Source organism: Pyxicephalus adspersus, chromosome 11, assembly GCF_032062135.1.
Source record: "Pyxicephalus adspersus chromosome 11, UCB_Pads_2.0, whole genome shotgun sequence".
NCBI lineage: Eukaryota > Metazoa > Chordata > Amphibia > Anura > Pyxicephalidae > Pyxicephalus > Pyxicephalus adspersus.
Window position 1 is genome coordinate 12,528,232 of NC_092868.1, and position 24,592 is coordinate 12,552,823.

General features: G+C 38.5%; 1 protein-coding gene and 1 long non-coding RNA gene across 3 annotated transcripts; both read left to right on the top strand.

Annotated features, from left to right (window-relative positions):
• Positions 1 to 2: 2 nt before the first annotated feature.
• LOC140341520 (uncharacterized) lies at positions 3 to 5,592 on the top strand. The gene is made up of 2 exons (XR_011922898.1): positions 3 to 406; positions 5,321 to 5,592. It is a non-coding gene; the product is annotated as an uncharacterized lncRNA (long non-coding RNA).
• Positions 5,593 to 6,896: 1,304 nt separating this feature from the next.
• On the top strand, positions 6,897 to 23,903 carry SYNGR4 (synaptogyrin 4). 2 transcript variants are annotated; one of them, XM_072426583.1, is made up of 6 exons: positions 6,897 to 6,950; positions 13,007 to 13,113; positions 13,690 to 13,927; positions 17,678 to 17,817; positions 21,339 to 21,514; positions 23,632 to 23,903. In XM_072426583.1, exons 2-5 carry the CDS (start codon positions 13,021 to 13,023, stop codon positions 21,510 to 21,512), a joined length of 645 nt encoding a protein of 214 aa, XP_072282684.1. In that variant the 5' UTR covers positions 6,897 to 6,950; positions 13,007 to 13,020; the 3' UTR covers positions 21,513 to 21,514; positions 23,632 to 23,903. The 2 variants fall into 2 exon arrangements, with proteins under 2 accessions (XP_072282684.1, XP_072282683.1); XM_072426582.1 differs by having other exon boundaries at positions 6,941 to 6,979.
• The last annotated feature ends 689 nt before the right edge of the window (positions 23,904 to 24,592 follow it).

Sequence of the window (24,592 nt, forward strand, 5' to 3'; positions counted from 1 at the left end):
GAAATGTCCCTAGGTTAGAATAAAAAAACAGAATGATGAACACATTATACACAGAATGTATTATATACAGGAGATATTGGTGCTGGGAAAATTTCATGGACACATTAAAGGGAAAAAAAAAATTAGATCAGACAGGCAGGGAATATTTGCAGAAAGGTACAGGCAATGTTCTTCTGCGATAATCCTTCTTATCTGCCTGATCACTCGGTCAAAAAAAACTGAGCTGTACATGCTGGGACTGCTGATATGATACCCAGTGATCCCTGTGCTTGTCAGAACTTAATGTGAGTGCTTGCGTGAGGATTAAGTCCTCTGGGCCAATCAAGATGCCCGAAGATCACAAGGAGGAATAGATGAAGGAAGAGAAGGAAAAAGACAGCAGCACCTTGTGATGGAAAGAGGACAGGTGAGCAGAGCATAGCAGGGTTTAGTTCTGCTTTAAAGACTAGTACATGAAAGCAATGTGCCATCATATATATCAGAAAATGTGTTGTCGCAGCATGGTGGAGAGTGTTAGACCCTATTAATGGTATTAAACAGGATTTATATAGCGCCAAATCATTACGTGGAGCTGTACATTAAATAGGGGTTGCAAATGACGGACAGATACAGACAGTCACACAGGAGGAGGAGAGGACCCTGCCCCAAAGAGCTTACAATCATTAAAGGCTCTTTGGTTCTTACTTATGAAAGGTAACCAATCAAAAGAATTCTATCCACCAAAATCTTATTGTATGCATTGACCTACGCAAATAAACCATGTATATCTGCAAGTGAAAATACCCCATTGGTACCCGAACCAAGCCAGTGTAAAGCCACCTCTGCTTCTAAAGCTACATACACAAACTAGGTTATTGTTGCTCCAGATAAACAGTTGTGCTCATGTCAGGCCAAAATCTAGTGTGTGTAGTCCCCTGACTTTGTGCATCACTCTACCCTGGGGGATTGATGAATGACAGAACAGAATCAATCACCGTACTTTCCTAAAGTACAGCAGGGTGCCACTCAATCATCTTCCATAGACTGGAAATGTCACTGGAAATGATCACAAAGGATTGTTTCCAATCTGCCATCTGTACAGAGTATAAGATATTTAAATTATTGAGGAAGGCTGGTAATAAGCACAGGTTATTTATACAGTTAAATAAAAGGTTACATGGAGGAACTATTTTTTATTATTATTACAGTAATTTTTCTGCTGGATTCGATCAGAGAAGTTTCTATTCCATCTCCTTATGACAAACCTCTAGGTGATGGAATAGAAGGATCGATCCCTATATTGCAATGTAAATGACCGGCTGTATTCCTGTAATATCTGCTATATTATTATTATTAATATTTGTGCATGATTATCGAGTGCCCCACATATTCTGGGAGTCATCCATAATTTACACTTCCCCCAAGTCACAATTTAGTGTTTTATTTATTTTTTTTTCTCCTGGAACAAAAGAGATCATTTACCTTTCATTCCTAAATAGCCACAATGGATAAAAATTCCTTTTTGTGCACCCAATGCCTTTGTAAAACCAGATTTCATAGTAAAAAATACCCATGACATGATCACTATGCTGCACTGAGGGCAGTGGGTGTAATACAGCAGGTCCATTACAGGATGAAGGGGGCGGAGACAGGACTAGTCAAGGAGCAAGGGCAGCAGTGACTGGTCTGTATTACAGGAAATGCCTGCATGCAGGAAAATGCAGTATTTTTTTCCAGATTACTGCACAGATACTGGGAATTCAAACAAAGAAAAAAAAAAGTATTAAGTAAAAATACACATGCCACTTGCATTTAGCCTGAAGTTTAGCTTTAAAGCAAAATTACACCGAAAACAAAAAAAAAATTACACTTACCTTTAATGCTGCAGGTCCCTTGATGGCGCTGGTCCTTCCGGCGATCCTGTCCCGCGTTGTCCTGGAATTTCTATTTGTCACGGCGCCGCCATCTTCATTCTTCACTTCCTTCTTCTTCCTCGGTCTTCTTGGTGCGTCACCTGATATCGCACTGTGCAGGTGTGAGATCGGGTGACGTAGCCCGCTGTAAAGGGGAAAGAAAGGGAGCCGATCTCACTGCACTTGCGTGAAATTGTTATCTCTTTCCTTTAATGGAAAAAAATGCCCCTTCTGCACATGTCCGAGATTAGGGAACGCGCAGAAGGAGCACCCAGGGCCTCCCGGGATGCGTGACATAGGTATCCCAGGAGGCTCTGCACTCCCAAGGCGATCAGGTCTGAAAGAGGAGGTGCTGGACCTTTTTTTTTTCTTTTTTTTTTTTTTTTAAAGAGGGTGTTGCACTTAAAAAAATAAAAAACAAGTAACATTTTACCTTTACATAGAAGGGTTGTCTACCCTTTTATGCAAAGTGAATGTTGAGTTGAGTTTAGGCACGCTATAACTTAAGAACCTATGTAGACCACAGAACTACAAGTGTCAGCAAACCAGCTGCCTAGCTGATCTATGGCATCCAATTCCCAAAGAATGGAATCCCAAGGGTACTGCAAATAGGGGATTCCTCCAGTGGTTATGAGGGGCTCCTTGTGCAATAAACAATTTCTGCCTTTCAGGTAACCTCGGACACCAATAATGGAAGGGGAGCATCCTAATGATCACCAATGTAAGGGCAATGTAAGGGCACTACACTGGCTACCAATGTATATGAACTGTCAATCAGTAGATTTATCACTAATGGACATCAATGTAAGCGAACCTTGGGTGCAAGTGGAAAACAACATAGTTGGCATAGCAGGTGATACATTTACAAGTGATTTGCACCATTGGTACAGCTCTAGGCGACCAAAAAAAACTTGTTGCTTTCAATAACCTGCGCCATGTGCAAAACAAAGTGTCCAAATGCAACTATTCATCTGAATGGGAGTGGCTGAGCCTACAGCTGAACACTGGGGGCCTGAAACAGTTCTTACATTGTTTATTTACCTTATTGTGTTATTATTAGAGGAAATACATTATACAGTGCAGCTTTGAGTGTACAATACACCATGTACACCCCTCCATAGACATATATTGTACCCGGAGCTGCATATACACAGGAAATCACACACACCTATCCCAGTGACTAAGGAAGGCTGAGAAATGCTGGCCCTGACCATTCTGTCTCCCAGGACTTCATGCACGCCACACACACACAGAAATACAGACACACCGCCTAAGCAATGATTACACAGCCGGACTCCTGTCTATACGTCACATGCAGCTGTCCGCTGCCATAGTAACAACACCCCCTCCCCAGACTGACACAACAGGCAGAACGCTAACCTCTGGAAGAACAGAGCTGACATTGAGATCCTAAGCATGCGCAGTATACAACCTCCGACACTACGTCTGCTCCTGGCTGCGTGCTGACGTCAGAAAAGACACGTACGTACCCTGGATAGTGGGCGTGTGTGGTCATTTCTTTACTGCATAGGATGTATACAAACATACATGTGACAAAAAAAAGTCATGTATACAACACAAACATACATGTAACATAATACAATAAATTATACAACACATGTAACAATTCATTTATACAAAATAAACATACATGTAACATAATACAAGTCATGTATACAACACAAACATATACACAAACATACATGTAACATATTACAATTCGTTTATACAACACAAACATACATATAACAAAATAAAAGTCATTTACACAGCACAAACATACATTTAACATAATAAAAATCATTTGTACAGCACGAACATACATGTAACATAATAAAAGTCATTTTTACAGCACAAACATACATGTAACAAAATAAAAGTCATTTGCAGAAGGGACATCACTTGTCTTTTATGCATTTTTATTTCACTATGCATTCGTTTTTTCCCCTGGACCCCAGTAAAGCAGAACTATAGATCTGCAACAAAAATATGTTATCATGCAGGAATTTAAAATGCAGAATAGAGAAGTCATGTCCCTGCAATAAAAAAAAATATACATAGTTGCCTGCTTGCTTTCTTCTATTCTTCAATGCTGTATTCTAATATCTCATCATCCCAAGCTAGTCAATCAAGACAGCACAGTGGCTCAGTGGATAGCACTCTAGCCTTTGCAGCGCTAGGTTGCAGGTTTGAATCCTGGCCAGGATGCTATCTGCATGGAGTTTACAGGTTCTCCCTGTGTTTGTGTGGGTTTCCTTCCAAAAACATGCAGTTAGGCTGGGTCTACATGGACAATTTTAAAAACACATGTTAACGTTCCTATTGCGTTTATATGCATTTTTATGTGTTTTTAAGCACTTTTATTAGCATTTTAAAGCTTGCCTCTAAAATGCTGGAAACCGCCTATGCCTCATTTTCCCACGTTTTTCTGCGTTTTCATTTTAAGAGCCTAAAAACACAGGAAAACACTGGAGAACATTCCATTGAAGTTAATGGACCTGCGTTTTTGAGCGTTTTCCAGCTTTAACCTAGCGTTTTAATTTTTTAAACGTTGCACGTAACGTTTAAGATAAAGCTCATAAACGTGCCTCAAGGAAACGTCCCTGTGAAGATTAGTCCATTGGAATGCATGGGAATTTCAAACATGGGCTTTAAAAGCCTCAGGTTAAACGCTGGGGAAACAGTCCGTGTAGACTAAGCCTTAATTGGCTTTTCCCCAGAATTGACTTTAGACTGTAATAAAGACAAATGACTATGTGGGGACATTAGATTGTGAGCTCTTTTGTGCGAGTGACATGGCTATTGACTTCATACAACGCTGCGTAAAATGTTGGCTCTTTATAAATACTGTGTAATAATATTCCCCAGAGTGAAAATGGTGGCACCCATGATGGATAAAGGACAGGTGAGTGTAAAAAAACCTATGATCAGGGTAGTAGGGTTATTTTTTAAGGTTTTATTGCAGCAGGAACATCACCTGTCCATTCTGCAATTAAGGACCAGGCTGGTTGAATTTTTTAATCGGTCACTCTTCAAGTGACATTGATGCTTATATAGTCCCCTGTAATTGTTCTGATTCACAATGACTTGGGACATGTGTAGAGAACACAGGACATCTCTTGCACTTTGCACTTTTTGAACAGATATAACAAAACTGTTTCAACAGAATATTTAAAAGATCAAAAGGTGTTTTTAGAGGGGTTCTAATGCTCCCCCAATTTCTCCCATAAAATTGACTTGACATACATTTAAAAGCGGACTTATCACTATACTTTTAAAATTTTATAAAAGGGTGGCTAAAAGGGGTGAAAACTATATGGGAAATTGGGCTGTTCTTTCTGCGCATCCAAGATCTGGCACGTGTCATCGAGGGCTTTTTGTTATCTCACGCATACATGGTGAACTTGGCCCTTTTTCTACATTTTCAGAAAGACATGTCACCCAATCTCGCACCTGCGCAGTGCAGGATTGGCTGATGTCAGCAGAAGCCAGAAGAAGACGGAAGAAGATGGTGACTCCTGCTGTCCCATCTGAACTGGAAACAAGAAGGAAGCCAGGATGGCACAGGACCTACTGGAAACAGATTGCAGAGGGATAAAGGGCTGTCCAAAAATAACGTTTTTTTCGGTTTAAAATGTACTACAGAAACTTAGTACCAAGTTTCAAAGTAATAATAGTAAAAAATAAAACAAATAAAATCTTATATTTCTGAGTTATGAGATTGGAAGGCTTTTTTAGGTCTCCCCTGACTGTTCTTTGCCACCATCTTTAGCTCAGTGGGATTTGACTTTAATTAAAGTAATGGTAAGGCATCATGTAGGGTTTTAGTTTTGGTAGTAAGGAAAGGTTAAATGTCGCTGCCTGTGCCCCCGTATGGAGAAAAGAGAAGGAAGTTTCTCCAAAGTGAATTAAATCTTCATTCCAAATGTGTTGCCATAAAAACGGGCATAGCCATTGGGGGATTATTCTTTACTTCTTGCTCCGATGACTACTAAAAACATTTCGATTTTCCCTCATTTTATGTCTTTAAGACAATGATTACAAATAAAGGCAGACACAAATGGCAATAAAAATTTGATGGAGCATCTTACTTTTTTCTACTTTATCTAAAATAAAACTAAACCTTTCCATACACTTATAATAGGCCCCTGTGCTGCAGAGACAAGGCTGACCTACTGCAGTACACCACGCGATACACATCTGAACACAAATGTCATGTATGGTAATTGGTCTGTAGAGGTTTGCCACATCACAACACACTATGTGCCTGATTTGTTAGCTCTCCAAGACTGGATAAAATAGATTATCATGGGAGAATCTGGGTAATCCAGCAAACCTGGGATGGACCTGTTCCAGGATTGAAAAAAAACATTTGCCAACTGTTCACTCAGGTTCCCCCAAATTCTATCTTCCCCAGTGCTTTAAAGTTTTAATAAATCAGGCCAAATGTATAGATAAATTGGCTTTAATAGTGATGATGTAATTTATGTGGAGACAGAATGACATCTATGTGATTATTTAATGCACTTAGCAGCATTTTAGACTCGTGGTGAACCACAGGGGCCTGCCACGGGCTCAATTACTGTCCCAATTTCTCCCATTCAAGTGAATGGGATTGGTTAGGAACCATTTTTTGCACACAGCTGTAACAGATTGCAGTGTGCTTCCAGAAAGCATTGAGAGGCTTTCGGTCATGCAGTTACTTTTAGAAGAACCGCACTATGGCCACAATGCAACCACAAATATGTTACCTGTGGTGCGGTTTGCCCCCCATGGTGTGCAGTTTTACTCTGCAGGCTAGAAATGGCCTTAATATTTTGTACACAAAGGCAACAGCTTCAGTATTAAAATATAGGAACATGTTTGGTAAGTTTCTGTTATGTTATGAGGGTGTCCATGTATGTGACATGAATTCAATTATTTTACGTATATGTGTGTGTGACATATTGGCGGTGCAGTGGTGGTCTTTTGGCCGCACTGGGGACCTGTAGGAGCTGTTGCCTAGTAACCAAGCAACAGAAGCGCTCTGAGGTAAACACAGAGATGATAAATACACAGGTAAGGGGGAGAGAACCAGCAACTTCTCAGTAAGTGAAAGTGAACAGAAATGAGGCCGACGGTAACTGTATGAGGAGATTTTGGTACATATCGCATGTATGGAGAGATCCATCTATTACTACATCACAGGCCTATATATAGGAGGGCCTATGACACAAGTACCTAAGGTTAATACAATCCTATCACAAACGAGAAGTCGCCAGTGACAAATAGCAGGGAAATCGCTCATCATATTTCTATGTATCAGTTCTCCCGTCAAATTCAACAAAATTTATTAAAGTGTTGCTCCCTCAGTTCTGAAAACACTTTAGAATTCTCGGTAAGACAGTGACACCATATTTATTCATCTGGTGAGGGAGCAACCCTGGCACGCGTTGGTATATATTTGTATAACTACCCTTGTGTGTCCTCCAAATTGATCCTGTCCTGTCACCAAGAATTGGATTATGAATGTGAGGGGTGACATTGACCTCAGTAATGGCCTCCACACCTTCTACAGAATGACTGACATGCCAGGGTTTGCCATTGGCAGCCAAGTCCCCAGTAGCATAACGTCACTGATCTGTAGGTCAAATAAGACCTAAAAAGGTACAAATCCAACAATTTCTATGGCTGTGTTACCCTAATAAAAGAAATAGGCCAAACCTTCAGCTTTAGGGATTTCAGGTAAATTACCGTCACGGCCTGACTTGTGTAGAATAAAAAAAAAAAAAATGCCTAGATCAGGTGACAGAGATTTATTATTATACATATTATAATATATTATCATTCTTGGCCATAGGTCCACTTTTAAGGACCCATGATCAGGCAGGTCATTATTGCAGATGTAGGCGATGTCCCTTCTTCAATAATCCCTCCTACTGGTCCGATCGCTCCGGGTGTCTGGCATGTGCAGCTTCAGCTTTGGTTGCCAGGATACCCGGCAATCCCGGCATCCCCAGGAATGAATGAACTCCTGTGCATCATCCCGGCCCATCCAATCAAGATGGCCAAAGATCATCTTTAGGAAAAATAGAAAGAAAAAGATGGTCGTCGTGCGAGGGAACAAGGACAGGTGAGTATCACTGGTTTACTTGCGCTTTTGGTAAAGCAGCCAGTGCAGCACAAAGCATTCCGAATGGCAGAGATCCCTTCTGTAAGAATTCTGAAGAAGGGATCTCACTTCCTAAACTTCCATTTTTAATAACTCAATTTAGCCAATCACATGATCTCCGAATTTCCTGCATCAATCAATGCCTACAACAATAACAATAGGGCTCTACCGCTACTTACATACAAATACCCTTTCAGTGCTTCTGGGCATCTATAATACCAACACAAAAATATAATCAATCAGAAAAACAACCGTCAATACCAACATAAAAGCATTCTGGTATAGTCATTGTGAAAAAAGAAAAGCTACACGCAGAAACAAAATGATTTCTCAGTTAGCAGATCTCAGGATTCTGAAATATGGTTTCTATGGTTTACTGCACTTTGCATGTTACCATTACTTCTTGTGCTGGAGGTTATTGAAAAAGCCAATTGACATCATTTTATAGCCATTTCCAGGAACACTTTGTACATGAAGTGCTGTAACTGTTATATAGTCGCACAGCGTGGAAATAGAGACGAGTCTGTCATGTTTTACAAGTATTACAATATCGTGTTCAGAGAGCTTGAATTGTGAGGTTTTTTTTATTTATTTGGCTTTTATTTATTGAAAAGTAAACATTTAAAATGGATAAAATTAGCAGAAATATATTAAATAAGGGAACAAGAAAAGAAGAGTTAATTAGGATTAATTAAGGTTAACTATGAGGTTAAAGCAGAGCTAAAGTTCCTCTTCTAGATCAGGCAGAAATTGACAGGCGATGTCCCTTCTGTAATAGGCATTCTTAGCTGCCTTATCGCTTGTGTTGTTAATACTGCTGAGCTGCGTTGGTTGCCCAATACAACCCAGCATCCCTTTGCAGCATGGTTGGCTCAGTGGTTAGCACTCTGGCATTTGCAGCTCTGAATTTGAATCTAGGGATGAATGCCTCTGGCATTCCCTGGAAAATTTCCTCAAACTTCCGATGGTTCGGATTGGATCGGATCCAATTACGCGAAACCTTTGGAAGATCGAGAAAAATATAACAGGAGGATTCACTGGGGATTCATAGGATTCCCTGGGAATCCTCCTGTTTGCGATCCCCAGGGCACTAGAGGTCAATTAACTTCTAGTGTGCCTATTTAATGTACAGCGCTGCGTAATATGTTGGCGCTATATAAATTCTGTTTATTAATAATAATAATAATAATAATAGTGTGCGATCCCCGGGGCTTAGGAGGTTACTTAACCTCGCCCACTGTTCTCAATGAATGCAGCCACGGCATTCATTGAGAAGATCCCCAGCTCCAAAAGGTAAATGGGGACAAGTCTCCCCATTTAAAAGCTTTCCTCAGCCAATCAGAGAGCACTAGAGGTTTTGAATTGGGAGACTAGTCCCCATTTAACCTCTAGTGCCGGGTATTGAACACTGAGCTGATCAATGAATGCAGCCGGGGCTGCATTCATTGATTAGCACAGCCCGCAATTATTTTTTTTTTTTATACATTTGAGCTTGATCGGGGAATTTATACTGGCCATTCTCGCTTACAATTTCGGTAAGGGAGAGCAGCTGAATTAGCAGCGAGATTGAGTTTTTTAAACTCAATACATGGATTTTGCAGGTTCTCCCCATGTCTGCGTGGGTCTTCTCTGGGCACTCTACTTTCCTTCTACGTCCCAAATACATGCAGTTAGGTTTATTGCCTTCCCCTCAAAACTGCCCTTAGACCGTGTTATGACATATGACCATGGTAGGGACAATAGATTGTGAGCCCCTTTGATGGACAGTTATTGACATGACAATGGACAAGGCTCTGCATAATAAATTGTGGCGCTTTGTCGAATTCCATTGAATTCAGTTTTCAGTCGAATGAAACGTAGTAAGTACGAAGTAACAATGTTAATTTGTATATATGAATCCTAGCCTGAAAAGTGTTTATAAACACTGATCAGATGGCCAATTTATCACAAAGGCAGCTGTCACTTTGAGTACTTTCTGCAATTGTCATTGAAAGCGATAGAGGAGATAGCGGCCAGCCGTACTGCACTCTATGTACTGAGTGTACATAGCATTTCTATGACACAAGAGTGGTTACACTGATTTTATTTAAGAAAAAGCTACACAACACTAAGATATCAAGAATCTTGCTAGTAATACCAAAGTGTTGGATGTATTTTTTTTATCTTGCTATTAAAATATTTGCTGTGCTAATTTTCTTATTTATTTTCAGCAGCTTTATTCAGTATACCACTCGGTAATGAATTATGAAATATTTACTTTGCTTCAGGAAAATGTACAAGATCAATTCGTTTTGGGTTCTAGAAATCACATTGATTTGTTTATTCAATGAAGTTGCTGAGAGCTACGTGCTAATGTGGAGTTGAAAACAGAATCAATCATTGCATATATTAGCACAAGCCCTTTTTACCAAATATACAAGACTGAGTCTTTTTCTCTTCTGTATTTCTTCAGAAAAAAAATTAAAGAGTCAGCCCACATGACATAAATATTTTAATTTGGGGCAGAAGCTTGTGCTTTAAATCATTCACTGGCTTCCTATGTATCTTGTAGAATGTAGCTGCAAGATAACTACATTTAAAGTAAAATACTAGACTTTTTAAACTTAAAAAAAAAACTTTTGTTCAGCTACTTTTGGGATTTTTTATTGGCATTTTACTTTATCACTCTCCACTTTCTATAAACACCAACATGTAATAAATTCGCCTGGTTCATCCATTAGTTTGGGGCTGCCAGTATCTTCTTAAGGTCATTCTCAGTCTTCATTTATCACTTTTTTTGCACATAACAGGTGGACCCCTTATCTTTTCTGACTATTTGATTTCTTTAGACTTGGATTTATACTGCACTGGTTTGCTGGAAGTTGGTGTTTATGGAGGGAACACAGAACATGGAGGAATGATGGTGAAGATCACAGGAGAGGAGTCTCTGTTATAACTTCTTTTAATGTTAGCTGCTCCAATAAATATTTGACACTTATATTAAAATTTAGGGCTACATAAACACGTCAGATAATCAGCAAACAAAATAAACAGTCCTGCTTGCCTTGACATGTGTACAGTAGTCGCTCAACATCCTTCTGGAACAAACACTATGCAATTCAAGGGAGGAGAGCACAGTGGGGGGCCACTTGCTCATGCTCCCCCCTTCCCCCCATATAGAACAGCACTCAATCATTCATCTTTCACTATTTGTCACTGTAAATTATCACAAAATGTTGTTTCCAGCGACAGAAATCTAAGGTGTGTACGCAGTCTTACTGTTGACTTTTTTAAATACATAAATATAACTGTCTTTGAAGACTGTTGCTCCAGTTATCCTGTTTTATGACCCTCACCCTTGCCTTTATACTTACATAGCACATAGTTACATAGCAGGTCAGGTTGAAAAAAGACATAAGTCCATCAAGTTCAACCACTGGGGAAATAAACATATCCCAGATATAAAACCCTATGGACATACAGTAGTTGGTACAGAGGAAGGCAAAAAAACCCTGGTACAATTTGCTGCAATGGGAAAAAAATCCTTCCTGATTCCAAGAGGCATTGGATGTTTCCTGGATCAACAGCCTGTTATCTGTACTTTAAAACGTTAATACCCAGTTATATTCTGTAACGTAATAATTTTAACTGCTGCTTTCTTACCTTCCTCTACCCACCCAATCCTATCTGCAATATACCACTGTTCTCTTACTTTGGTATATCCCTCCATTAGTTTTTGATTGTTCTTCAATTTTTTCTTTAACCTCCCTGGCAGTATTCCCAAGTGTGGCTTGGGGTGAATTTTCCATCCCAAAGAGGTAACCCAGAGCCACATTTAGGGTGGAATTCCTTGGGAGTTTAAAACTCCTACCTTGTTCCCACGTTCCAGCTGTGCCTGCGGTGTCCTCCAGCGATGCGCGGCATCTTCTTCCCCTGGCAATGCCAGCCAGGCATCTGTGTCCCCAGCGTGTGATTGTTGGAAACGCAAAGCCAGGGGAAGCATCTGCTTGTGAGTCTTAGGCTCGAGAACGGTACTATTTTGAAGGTAGGCGGGACCGGGTGAAAATTGAAAATAGTGAGGATATTTAAATGTACAACTTTTACATTTAAAAATCCTAATTATTCATAACGCCAGGGAGGTTAATTGCCATTGATATGACCTATTTTTCCTATATCATATCTCAGTATCATGTCTCTGAGTATCTTAGCCTTTTTATATCTAATTAATTAGTGAAACCAGTCTTGAACCATTATCATGACTTTCTTAATGCAGACTTTCTTTCTTTCTTGTTGGTCTGTGTTGTTCCTCTATTTCTATCTTGCTTTTAGCCCCCCACTACTATTGTGCTACAATAATTCATCCTCCTTGAACACCGAGCTTTCATCTGGTTGCAAACATTGTCCTCCACTTCCTCCCTATGTTCCTCAATAGGTGCATTCATCTTAATCTTATTCTTTATTCATCATTTCATCCACAATATACAGTCCAACACAGCCTGCCTCCATATGTTATGCAGCAGGAAGCTTGATTCACATTCCTTGCTTTCATAAGTATACAGTATACTGAAATCACCCTCTCTTACCACGTCAATATTTTCAAGGGGACAAGACTTTAAAGAGACAAGAAAATGTGTGATACTTCGGTAGAAATTTAAATTATTGCAACTCTGTACAGTGACTAGAAAAAAAGCAATATTGACTGAAAATGGATTTTATGCTGAATCAAGCTGTAGCCATTACTAAAAGATCAGAATTGAAATACTTGTTATATACATCTTGTGCCAGAAAAAAGACCACAAGAGATCTTCAACACGTCCCTATGATATTGGATAGATTTTTTTACTCTTTGGATAATTTATATTACTAAAATGACAACATATTTCTCTGAAAAGTACAAATATTTTTAACTCAATGTATTAACTGTTGTTCACTTTCATTTCTTGCATAAGAATATTCATGACATATATATTTTTTTTTTAATCAGAAGAGGTTTCAACAATGAAGCATTTTCCATCCATGAATCGGCTGAAGAGCCTACCACTAGTAAACTTCATGTTAAAACCACGTACTATAGCAAGGATTTTTGCTTGGGTAAGCAATCATAAATTCAATTCAAACAATACAGAACATACAAATAAAGTTTGTAGTAGTTTCGTAATGTTTTAAAGAATATGCTGCTCCCTTACAGTAGTGAATGTGTTGCCTAATGAATTAGTGGTCAGTGGGAATAAGAATACCTCGCAATCATTGTTATCACATTGGGTGTAGGAATGATATCTGAACTGAAACAAAGCAGGAATTCCTGGGTAGAAGATCAAGCTGGACAATATGGCCTGAACCTTTGATGGTGTTACTAACTTAGCATATTGGGGCAGGAAAATCAAGGAAGGTGCACCTGGGAATAGCAATCTCCATAAGTCAAATATATGGATTGGGTCCACAAACGAATCTTTCTTCATTTATTGAACAAGGTGTTTTTACCTTGTGGTAAATGGTTTAGAATAAACATGTCTGACTAAACACTTATCTATTTTCAAACAATCTTTTATAGAACAGTGGTTAGCCTTTCTGTAGTAGGTGGCATATTTGTTTTTGTAATTATATGCACTTATTTACCATCCTAACGCCAAATACATTTTTATTTTTCTTATCCTCTGTGTTTTGTAGACCTTTTCTCTTCTTGTTTCTGCACCCCTTTTATCTGGAGGATATCAAAATGTCCCTACTTCCTCCAAACTTAACTGCATTCTGAATGAAAACATAGCAGCCTGTGAATATGGCATTGGAGTTGGCATATTTGCTAATTTGATGTGTGTATTGTATCTTGTGCTCGATGTCTTTAAGCTGTCCATTTTCACTGACTTGATGCAGAAGATTATCTTTATCTCAGACATTGTCTGCTCTGGTAAGCGATTTTATATAATTTTTCAAAAAAATAAGCATTCCTTCATGTTTATATATGTATATATATAAAATTGGATGTGTGTGTGTGGTGTGTAAGGTGTGTATGTTCCGCCATCACTCGAAAATGCATGAAGACATTTCAACCAAACTTGCCATACATATGACTGAGACTGATGTGAGTGCACCTGTCATCTTTGTACAGCACTGTGCTATATGTCAGAGCTATATTTGGATGTATGTATGTGTTATATATATAGATGTATGTATGTGATCACTAGGAAACGCATGGAGACATTTCAACCAAACTTGCTAGACTTATGACTCAGACTCATGTGAGTGCACCGCTGAACTTTGTACAGCGCTGTGGTATATGTCAGAGGTATATAAATGTATAATAATAATGTGTGACTGTGGGGGGACATTAGAGTGTTAGCTCCTCTGTACAGCCACTGATGGGTCTTTCTCAGTGTTTCATTGTACAGCACTATGGTATATGTCAGAACTATATAAATCTATAAATATATAAAATTGTATGTATGTATTTATTTGTGTATGTCATCACTCGGAAACGCATCAAAACATTTAAACCAAACTTGCTAGACATATGACTCAGACTCATGTGAGTGCACGGCTGATCTTTGTACAGCGTTGGGGTTAATGTCAGAGGTATATTTGCATGCATGTATGTGTGTATGTATTGCTCAGTGACAGTGTGCCTTTTGCTTTTATTTTAAAATACGTTTTTTTGGACTTTTTTACAAGTTTCTGGCCTGTAATATTGCCTTTAAGAAAATGTAAGGCAATTGGCTGAGTACAATCAAAGGCCAAAAAAATTAAACAACATCATAGACAAGAAAATCACTATAGCTTTATTTGATTCCTTTTCCTGTATAATAAAGGAGTGGAATAAATAAATACCCGGGCAACGCCGGGTTATCAGCTAGTATATATATATATATATATTTATATATATATATATATATATATATATATACAGGTAGTCCCTGGGTTACATAGGGAATAGGGACTGTAGGTTTGTCCTTAAGTTGAATTTGTAAGTCGGAACAGGTACATTATTTAAATGCAACTAGGACAGATGTTTGTCTCAATATATTATTGGGCAGCGTGGTGTCAGTTACTGTATAAAATCCTCACTGTGAGTTAATCACAAATAAAGCAAAACAAAAAAAACCTTATTGAGCCTAGACATTCATAAACTTCTGGAGCAAGCTGTGCTTTGATATGCAAAAAGAAACAATTGCAGAGTTTTTCTTACATAGTTACATAGTAGGTTAGGTTGAAAAAAGACATAAGTCCATCAAGTTCAACCACTGGGGGAAATAAACATATGCCAGATATAAAACCCTGTAAAGCTGCGTACACACGGCAAATTTTTCTCGCCCGATAATCGGTATCGGCCAATTATCGGGCGAAAATCTGCCGTGTGTACAGTCGGTCGTCGTCCATCGTCCGACGACCGTCCTGGCGGATCCATGGACGATGGACGACGACCGATCGTAATGAAAGGGAAGGGGAGAGCGCGCAGCAGGGTGCCGCTCCGTCGCTCTCCCCCTCCCCTCTCCATAGAGCATGAACGGTGCTGTATGTACAGCATCGTTCATGCATCTTGCAGTCTTTTCTCGTTGGAAAGGATCGTGAAAGATCCTTTCCAACGAGAAAAATTGCAGGTGTGTACGCAGCTTAAGACATAGTTGGTCCTGAAAAAGGAAAATACCCCTGGTACAATTTGCTTCAACAGAGGAAAAAAAATTCCTTCCTGATTCCATGAGGCAATCGGATGTTCCCTGAATCAACAGTCACTGTTATCTTTACTTTAAAGCCTTAATACCAAGTTATATTCCATGCTTCTAGAAAAACATCCAGCTTTTTCCTAAAGCAATCTATAGTAGTTGCTGAAACTACTTCCTGAGGGAGCCAATTCCACATTTTCACATTTTACAGTGAAGATTACCTAAATAATTGGGAATTGTCATTAAAGAGTTACAAGAGTTTGCAGAAGAGCTCAGTCCTTAAGATCACCCACAACCTCAGCTGTGTTTAGTAAAAGATTTCTTCTGCAAGTCTTGCAAACCGCAAACCCCCCCCCCCCCCCCCATTAAGCCTCTGTTCTGTAGAGCAGAGAGCAGGGAAGCCCCATTTGTATCTAGGAGTCATCTGTATGTTGGATGTCCTTAACTCGGGGACTTCCTGTATATATATATAATGAGAGACAGAGAGAGAAAAAGTTAAGGCCTCCAGTATTCAGCTTTTTTGCATTGGGTATTATTTTTAGGTCAAGCAATCTCTTCTAGATGCTAGGACACCTTTCCCCTTTGTTTCCAGACTGTAGCAGGATCCCAAAATTGTAAGGTGCTGTAATGTGCAAAAGGCAGACAACTGGAGTATGCATCAGGGTATATTTTTGTAGGTTCATTTTCAGTTTAAGCAGAACTGCACCTCAAATGATAAATCAGAAAATGTACCTTTGAAACTACAGGATTTTAAGACAGATGTGCTATGAATACAGACCTAAATAGAAGGATCCCACGTTATACACACACACAGATAAACAATACACCCATTTCTCTTCATGTAGAGATAATCCCATTTGGATCAAATGTGTGCAACTTCAGCTCATGAAGGCCACTTATAGGCCAGAGGTTTATGTTCTGGCTTTGTTAACCACACCTTGCCAAATGTACTGTGGTCAGTTATATATATATATATATAACATGCTTCTAGTGAGACCACTGGAAACCCTTGGAAATCTTGAAAGATGATGATCCAGCACAGAGCAGGAGTATCAAATTGAGATTTAGGCAGTACAACCCCTTTAATTCCTTTATGGGGGAAGCAGACAGGATTTATTCCACCGTGTATGTGTTGTGGGCATCTGAAGAAAAGGATTGGCGACTGCATGTAAAGATTGCAAGGGAACACCAGGAAACCAATGTCAGGCAAACAGCTAGGTGCACAAATGATATACATATGGGAGCTGTTTTATCTGACAAAAAGATTTGTATTTCTGTCCTTCTAGTCCAGTTAGGCAGGGGAGAGAACCTGATCTTTCTTTGCTCCAGTTTAGCTTTTATTTATAGGTCTCTCATTCTTAGATTGTAATTACACAGTCTAAGGAGTAAGTCATCTTCTTGCCACTCATCTTCCACCAACAACATGTTATGTCCACAGTAGCACATCAGATTGTTACCTTGTGCTGTTCTTCCCCCCTTCTCTCTGTTTTGAGCGCTGTTGGTGTGCACAGACTGCAAAAGGTCAAACTCTGGTACCTATACTGCTTGCATATAAAAAATATATATTTTATGACACATTAATAATTACAGACCTGTAGTAATTTGTGTACTTTATAACTGCATGGAGATCAGCTTCAAGACTGCAATAACTCACAAAATGTGCTTCTTGAAAACACAATAAATTTTTTCTTGAAAGATAACCCTTCATACTTCTAAACAAACTACACAAAATTCTTAGCTGTGTGCTTCATCTATCACAGACACTTATCTTGTTGATCTCAAAGTGTTTTTAGAACATTTTAATAATGCAAAACACTTTTAAATTTGATCATTTTGTGTTATACTATGTTATGTAATTTATGCAGTAATGGATTTTAGATGGTAATCAAGCTGTTAATGAAATTAGATCTTAATTAGATTTTCTTTCTGCTTGAAACATTGTACTACATAGTTTAAATGAAAGATGTTTGTATGAAGACTAATCATTTTTCTGTTATTAGTTCTTTTTACCATCCTGTGGTTTATTGCATTCTGGGTCCTGACCCAGCAATGGTCTTCATCTACACCTTATATCTATCCGATGGGAGTTGAAAGTGCTCACGCAAGTATAACTGCCTCCTTCCTCTCCATTCTTTGCTGGGTGAGTATGTTCAACTCCACTACAGAATATTTCTAGGCTTAGAATCATAGCAAAATGATCAGGCTTCACATACAAGATTTTCCTAGTTCAGGAAACTGTGTAGCTAAGGGGGAGTGCTGAAAATGCCAGATGCGGCCAATGCAGGGCAAAATCTTATGAGTGGCCCGTCGCTAGAACTCCCTCTTCATTGAAATAGCACTGCTACTACTATTCCCGGCATTACTTGCGTCTATAAAACAGTCCAATGCAGGGCCACGCTTAGGCAGAGAGCCCGCTGGTCGCTAAATGTGAGTGATGCTGGGAATTGTAGTAGCGGCACTATTTCAATGCAGCGGCGGGCCAGCTGCAGTTCATGATTAGGATTCCTTTGGGGGCCAAAAAATAGGAGGTTGTGGGCCAGATTAAGCACACAGGCCAGAATTTGACACCCCTGCTGTAACATATCCTGTCTGAGCAGTACATATCGGGGTTATCCCAGAAAAGTGTTTTCTTCTTGTATGATAGGTACATAATTATTTAGATAGAAAATAGGCATATCTAAATCCACAGCACCTGAAACCTTCCACTGTTGTTGTTCTCAATTCTTGTAAAATGGAAAAACCCTAAAATAACTTTCAGGTCTCAGGGAACCTTGGCCAATATTTAAAATATGCCCAGTTCACAATATATTAGCGGCAAGAATGTCATCCATACAGATACAGATACCAAGTTAGGTCATTGGTGTCTGTGGTAACTGACCTGAGAGACACAAATTGTTCATTGCTTGATGTGATCTAATTTGCTCAAACAGGGGACATTTTTCCTGATTCCCAAAGACAATTGGATTTTCCCTTGCACCAGTGTTACTTCTGAATAGCTAGTTATATATACATCTATACTTTTTGGAAGTAATTTACAAATTAAAAATGGGGAAAACTATCTCCTGTGTAGGAAGCCTAAGTGCAGAAGATAAACCTCTCCAGGTGCAAAGTGACCTTGGTCTATAGAGCCCTAATATAAAGCTCTTCAAAGCAAGACATTAAAAACAGAAGATTGTGTGATCAGTTTTAACTTTCAGGTAATATGGGGAGCGCATTATCTTAACAAGATTGCACTGTTTCTGGTTGTCACTAGTTAAGCATCTAGTGATCATTAATGAATGTCTTCATAATATGCCATATTGGCAGCACTACCTCAACAATGTGTACAGAGCATAACTTTGCCAGCCGACAGTCTAAAGTTATAGGATATAGTCCTGATGGGGATAAACTCTTAAATGATTAGAGATACAAATTTCACCATAAAGTAAAAATGGTAAAACATTTTGCACATTTTGTATCTGATCTAGTGATTTGCTAATTTGGGGTCCCCAAACACAGGGCTGAATTGTGGCCAGTTTGAGTGAAAAAATGTGCCTATATAAGTGGTCAGTATAGGAAAAAAATCACCTTACATTGGTTGTCAGTATGCCCAGTTGTTCAGATGCCCGAACAGTTGTGGTTAACGGGAGCAAAAAATGCCTCTGTAATAAAATATTCTCCAGTACTGGTGTCAGGGGTTGAAGTAAAAGGCATGCAGTGCGTTCTCATTGTGATGTCCAATTCACAACAACCTATAACTGGCCTGTTGGCCATATTCATGGTATGTTATGTTTATAATACCCCCAGCAACAGAAAAAAAACTAGTGCACACGATATAAATACATATGTAGGTTGATGTGAGATGCACCAACAGTAGCCAGGTATTTACAATCCTCCTAGAATAGGAAAAAACAGACGGATGTCTTCATTTTGGGTAGCTCCGATGTACAGGTATGTACATTGTACTTCATAGCATCATTTTAAAGTTCCTTTAGAAATATGCCAGTTATTTTGCACACTAACATTTTCTCTCAGTACTTTTTGTCATAGTTCGGGCTTTTTTTTTAACATGCAGCTAGGTTGTTGGCGCAAAGTCAAGTAAAATTTTACTCCTAAAATGTTAAAGAATATAATAACAATGAACATAAACGTACTGTCTGATACAAAAAACAACAATGTATTCATTTCAGTGACATCTCTGAGTCACAAGTCTTTCAGCATACTAAGGGCATTGTTTATTATTAAAATAGTCACTTATTACTCATGAGGTTTGCCCTCATGTCGTGGCTGGAATATTCACTTTCCACTGATTTGCTGCTTTGAATTTTAATTTCATCATTTGAGAAATTTGAGAAATACTAGATTTTATACATTATGAAATTTAACACGTGATATATAGTTGGTGACCTTGGGTTTTGTTCCTGGCAACATCCCTAGCCTTGGTCAGCTTTCATTTAAACATAAAAAATAGGGATTTGTTTGTAAGGTGTAACTGTACTGAAGGAATTATTTAAGATACTCAGTATGAATATTTCTAGCTCTGCTTCCCATAGCCATAGTACAAACATCTATATTGGTATTTCAAAGGGTACCATGGGCAGCAATGTGGCTCAGTGGTTAGCACTCTGGTCTTTGCAGCATTAGGTCCCAGGTTTGGCCAGGACGCTATCTGCATGGAGTTTGTAGGTTCTCCCCGTGTTTGCGTGGGTTTCCTTCGCGTATACCGGTTTCCTCCCACATTCCAAAAAACATGCAGTTATGGTAATTGGCTTCCCCCAAAATTGCTTGATTGATTGCTTGATTCTGATAAAGACATAACTATGATAAGGACATCAGATTGTGAGCCCCTTTACAGAACAGTTAGTGACATGACTATGGACTTTGTAAAGCACTCCAAAATATTTCAGTGCTATATAAATACTTATTATTAATAATAAAATATTGTCAGAGCCCTAAGCCTATAGTAACTATGGTATATTTAGTAAAATGGATGTGGGAGCTAATACAAAGCTCTAGAACAATCTGGACCTTAAGGGATACCTTACATTAATTCTCAGCTCTTCAGGGAAACCATTTTAAAATGCCTAATAATTGTCAGCTAAACTGACCTGAAAGGCACACATTTCTCATTGCTCAAATAGCCCTAGCAACATCTGTAGAAACCCAGTTAAAAAAAAACTTCTTTAAAACATAAATGAAGCTGGAATTCATGGAAGAGAAAGTAAAACTCCCAAATGCCCCCCAACATGCCCCATTCATGTTTATGGGGGAGGGGGGGGCTTGGAGCATCTTTAGGCTTTTTAAAGCATTTTTGAGCACTTATGGGCATTTTAGAGGCATTTATGGGCATTTTACCACTTTCCAAATGTGGTAGAATGCATTTTCTTAGCAGCTCATCAAGAAAACATTTTGGTGTAGACTGGCCCAGGAATGGGAAATTCAAACATGGGCATTTAAATGCTGGGGAAACAGTTTGTGTAGATTTATCCTAAATCTGTTTCTATTCCACTTCACAAAATCATATAGAGACAGAATGCAATGGAAAATCTTTATGTGGAAAAAAAAAAAACCAAAACACAACAAAAAATAACAGCCTTTTTTAGTAAATGAAAAGTGGAGTCTAAATAAGTTGGGTTTCTGTCTAAGGGTGCTCTTCCATGGTTTTATTTGATTTTCATTCAGGCTGCATTGTCTGTTCTGGCCATTCTTCGCTTCTGTTCTACTTCAAAGTGCACAACTTCCATGGAGGCAGCTGGTACAACTTTCAAGACCAAACGCCCCTCCTCAGAACCTGTAAGCATTTCTTGCCTGCAGAGCAGTAATAAAGCTGCCCCACTCAATTTGTCTTCTGTTTGAAAGTAAGTTCTACTAAAGTAAAAGCAATACCAATCATATTTTACATAATTACTATTATATATTTAGTATTTTAGAGACTTTGATGTGAATCCTCACTTGCTCATTTCCTGACTTTTTATCATGGTTTGGTGAATTTTCACTGTGTCACAGAAATATTTAGTAGTCCAGTAAGCTCTTTGACCAGAGGTGAGCGGTGTCTAGATGCTTGGGCCTTATTTACTGCAACAGCATGGATTGGTTACCTTAGCAATACATCTAACTTACATATGTAAATATTTTTTTTTTTTTACAGTTTTTCTATTTTTTATTAAATGTCTTAATTTTAATAGTGCAACTGCTTCTGACAGTTACATTATTAATAGATGGCACTGTATATAGACACACTGGGCTTAGGCTACATACACACGTCAGATGATTCTCGTTCGATAATTGCCTCAGGGCTGTTATCAGACAAGAATCTGGTGTGTGTACAGAGCTCATTGTACGCCTTTCTGCCATCTGTCCCTGCGGATCCATGGACGATGACGGATCTCAATGTAGGAATCATAATGGGGAAACAGCGCATTGCGGTGCTGCTCCATCGTTGTCCCCCTACCCTCTCCATAGAGGAGAATAGCAATGTATGTACAGCTTTCGTTCCTGCACCGTTTAGTCTTTTGTAGTTGGAAAGGATCATGAAATATCCTTTCCAACGACAGTTATTGAATTTGCCTATCAAGCTTTAATGTGGCAGTGTTCATTTGCATGCTAAAGATTTTCATTTTTGCCAATGAAGCATTCAGCCTGCATGTAATCACAATGTCAGAACTGAGGAACAGGAACCTGCAAATCAGGAAAGGAATATGCAAACCAATCACTATATTTTCACTTGATCATTCCCCTAATTAGTGGACATATGAATACATATGTGCTTGCTACAAAATTCAATCAAACTGAAACAATTGAAAAGTCCTATAAACCAATCAAATAATTGTATTATTAATTGAAAATTCCTAACCTGATGTACTTTTATTTGTACACTCAATATTCTCACTTGGTTAAGCACATTTAGAAATAAGGAATCCATCTATAGTCAATTCAATGAACCTAGTCTTGAGTTGCTTTGGTTTGCATTTTATTTGCTCATGAAATTGCTTCAAGCTTGTGAGCTGCGTCAAATAGTTTATAAATGCAGCAAAAAAGAATAAATACTGAAAAACGTTTTTTTTTTTTTGTATTGAAACATGGTTTGAACCATGTTAAGCACTGAAAAGCCAATTCCCTTTTGTTTAAACATCATTTCTCCTATTGTATTAAAAAAAGCCTGGAAGAAACATTGCTTTGCATGAAAAATAAAAACTTTAAGCAGTGCTTATTTTAATTGGAGGATTAGGGGGAGCAGGTTTGATAATGCCCCTTTGATAATGACATTTTGGCAATGCTGGAGTTCCACAACATTTATTGACTCTGTCAATGGACAGCTCTATGGATGAGCCTTCCAGTCACCTAGAAGTGAAGTAGGCATGCATGCAAAAAAGCTCCCTTTTACACTGAATGTCAGAAGTCTACACTAAATTTGGCATCTAGTGCATCACATGACCATATATGTTAATAAGTATTGCAACTTACAATGTTACCTATTCTCTGAAAAAGGTGCAAAAATTTTGCAATTAGGGGTTATTAAAAACCAATCTGCACACAAGTCTCACTTGCAGGAACCCTGGCTAGCCATGATAGGTATGGACAGTCCTACAACAAAGGCCTTAACTAACTTTGTGAGCCCTTTGTAACTGATCCCTCAGTAGTCCCAAAAAAAAACTGGATGGATGTGCTTAATATTTTATACAGCGTAAAAAAAAATCCATAAAAAAGAAATACAACAGTACTTCTACAGCAAATGTTTCTCAGTAGATCTATTGATTTACACAGGCCAAACATGAATAGACTTCTGCATTTAAAAGCTAAGAGTTAACTGTGAGATGAAATGATATAAGAGTCTGTTCGATACTAAGTGTTTTTATATAATCCTATAATGAACTGTCTACATACTTCAGTGATTTTACAGTAATTGGCATGGTAGCTGAAATTAGTTAATAGTTCCCCCCTCCTTTACACTTTTCTTTGTGTTTTTTTTTCACAGGCAGCTTTGTTGCTGAGCATTATACCAGTTTTACAGGAAACAAAGTCTAGAGTTCTGTCATAGAAAAAAAATATGCAAAACTTAATTCTTTTGAAAAATGTAATTTTTAGATGTTACGAGTTTTCACAAACTACTCATTGTTCAGTTTATAGTGAGAAGCAGCAGTTTGGGTAAAGACATTATAGACCATTAGATTATTTGTGTCTGCTATCAACACTATACGTGGTCACATCTGTATTTTGGTTTGACTAAATAAAATGGTTCAGTTTAAATGGTTATTGCTATATTTGTTCTAGATTTTTGGGTTTATTTAAATTGGAACTAATGTCCACTTTTAACATAGCTGATTTAGGCAGGTGGTCATTGCAGAAAGGTATAGGTGATGTCCTTTCTGCAATACCTGTTCCTACCTGCCTGATCCCCGCCCAGCAATCCTGGCTTCCCTTGAGTGTGCAGGGAATGAATGAACCACACATTTTTTAAATTAGCATTTTATAGCAATCTCCACCCTTCATACATCACTACATTCACAGATCGGCACCCACAGCATGCAAGGCAGAGAAGCAGGAGCTATAAGCTCAGATTCACCTGCAGACAGGCTGCAAATTAAACAATAAAGCACAAACTTTTTATGGTATTACATAGAAGGGTCAGAACATCCTGAGCTAATTTTTGCATTACATAAATGTTCTCATCAGTGTTTCCTATTTACTGCAATTTTCAGATGTGCTTTGCCTGTGGGTTACTTGAAAACATAACCTGCTTTTGTTTTCCTACACCTTACCTGTGATAAAAAAAATTCAAACCTTTCACAGAACATGATGGAAAACTAATACACTGAAACTACTTTCACAGAAAAGTCCAGGTCAAAATCATCTGTCAAAAAATCAATATGATCATTATCATCATCATCTGTCAAAATGATCAATCTGACCCCAAGCATCTTAGTGGTCCTATAGTT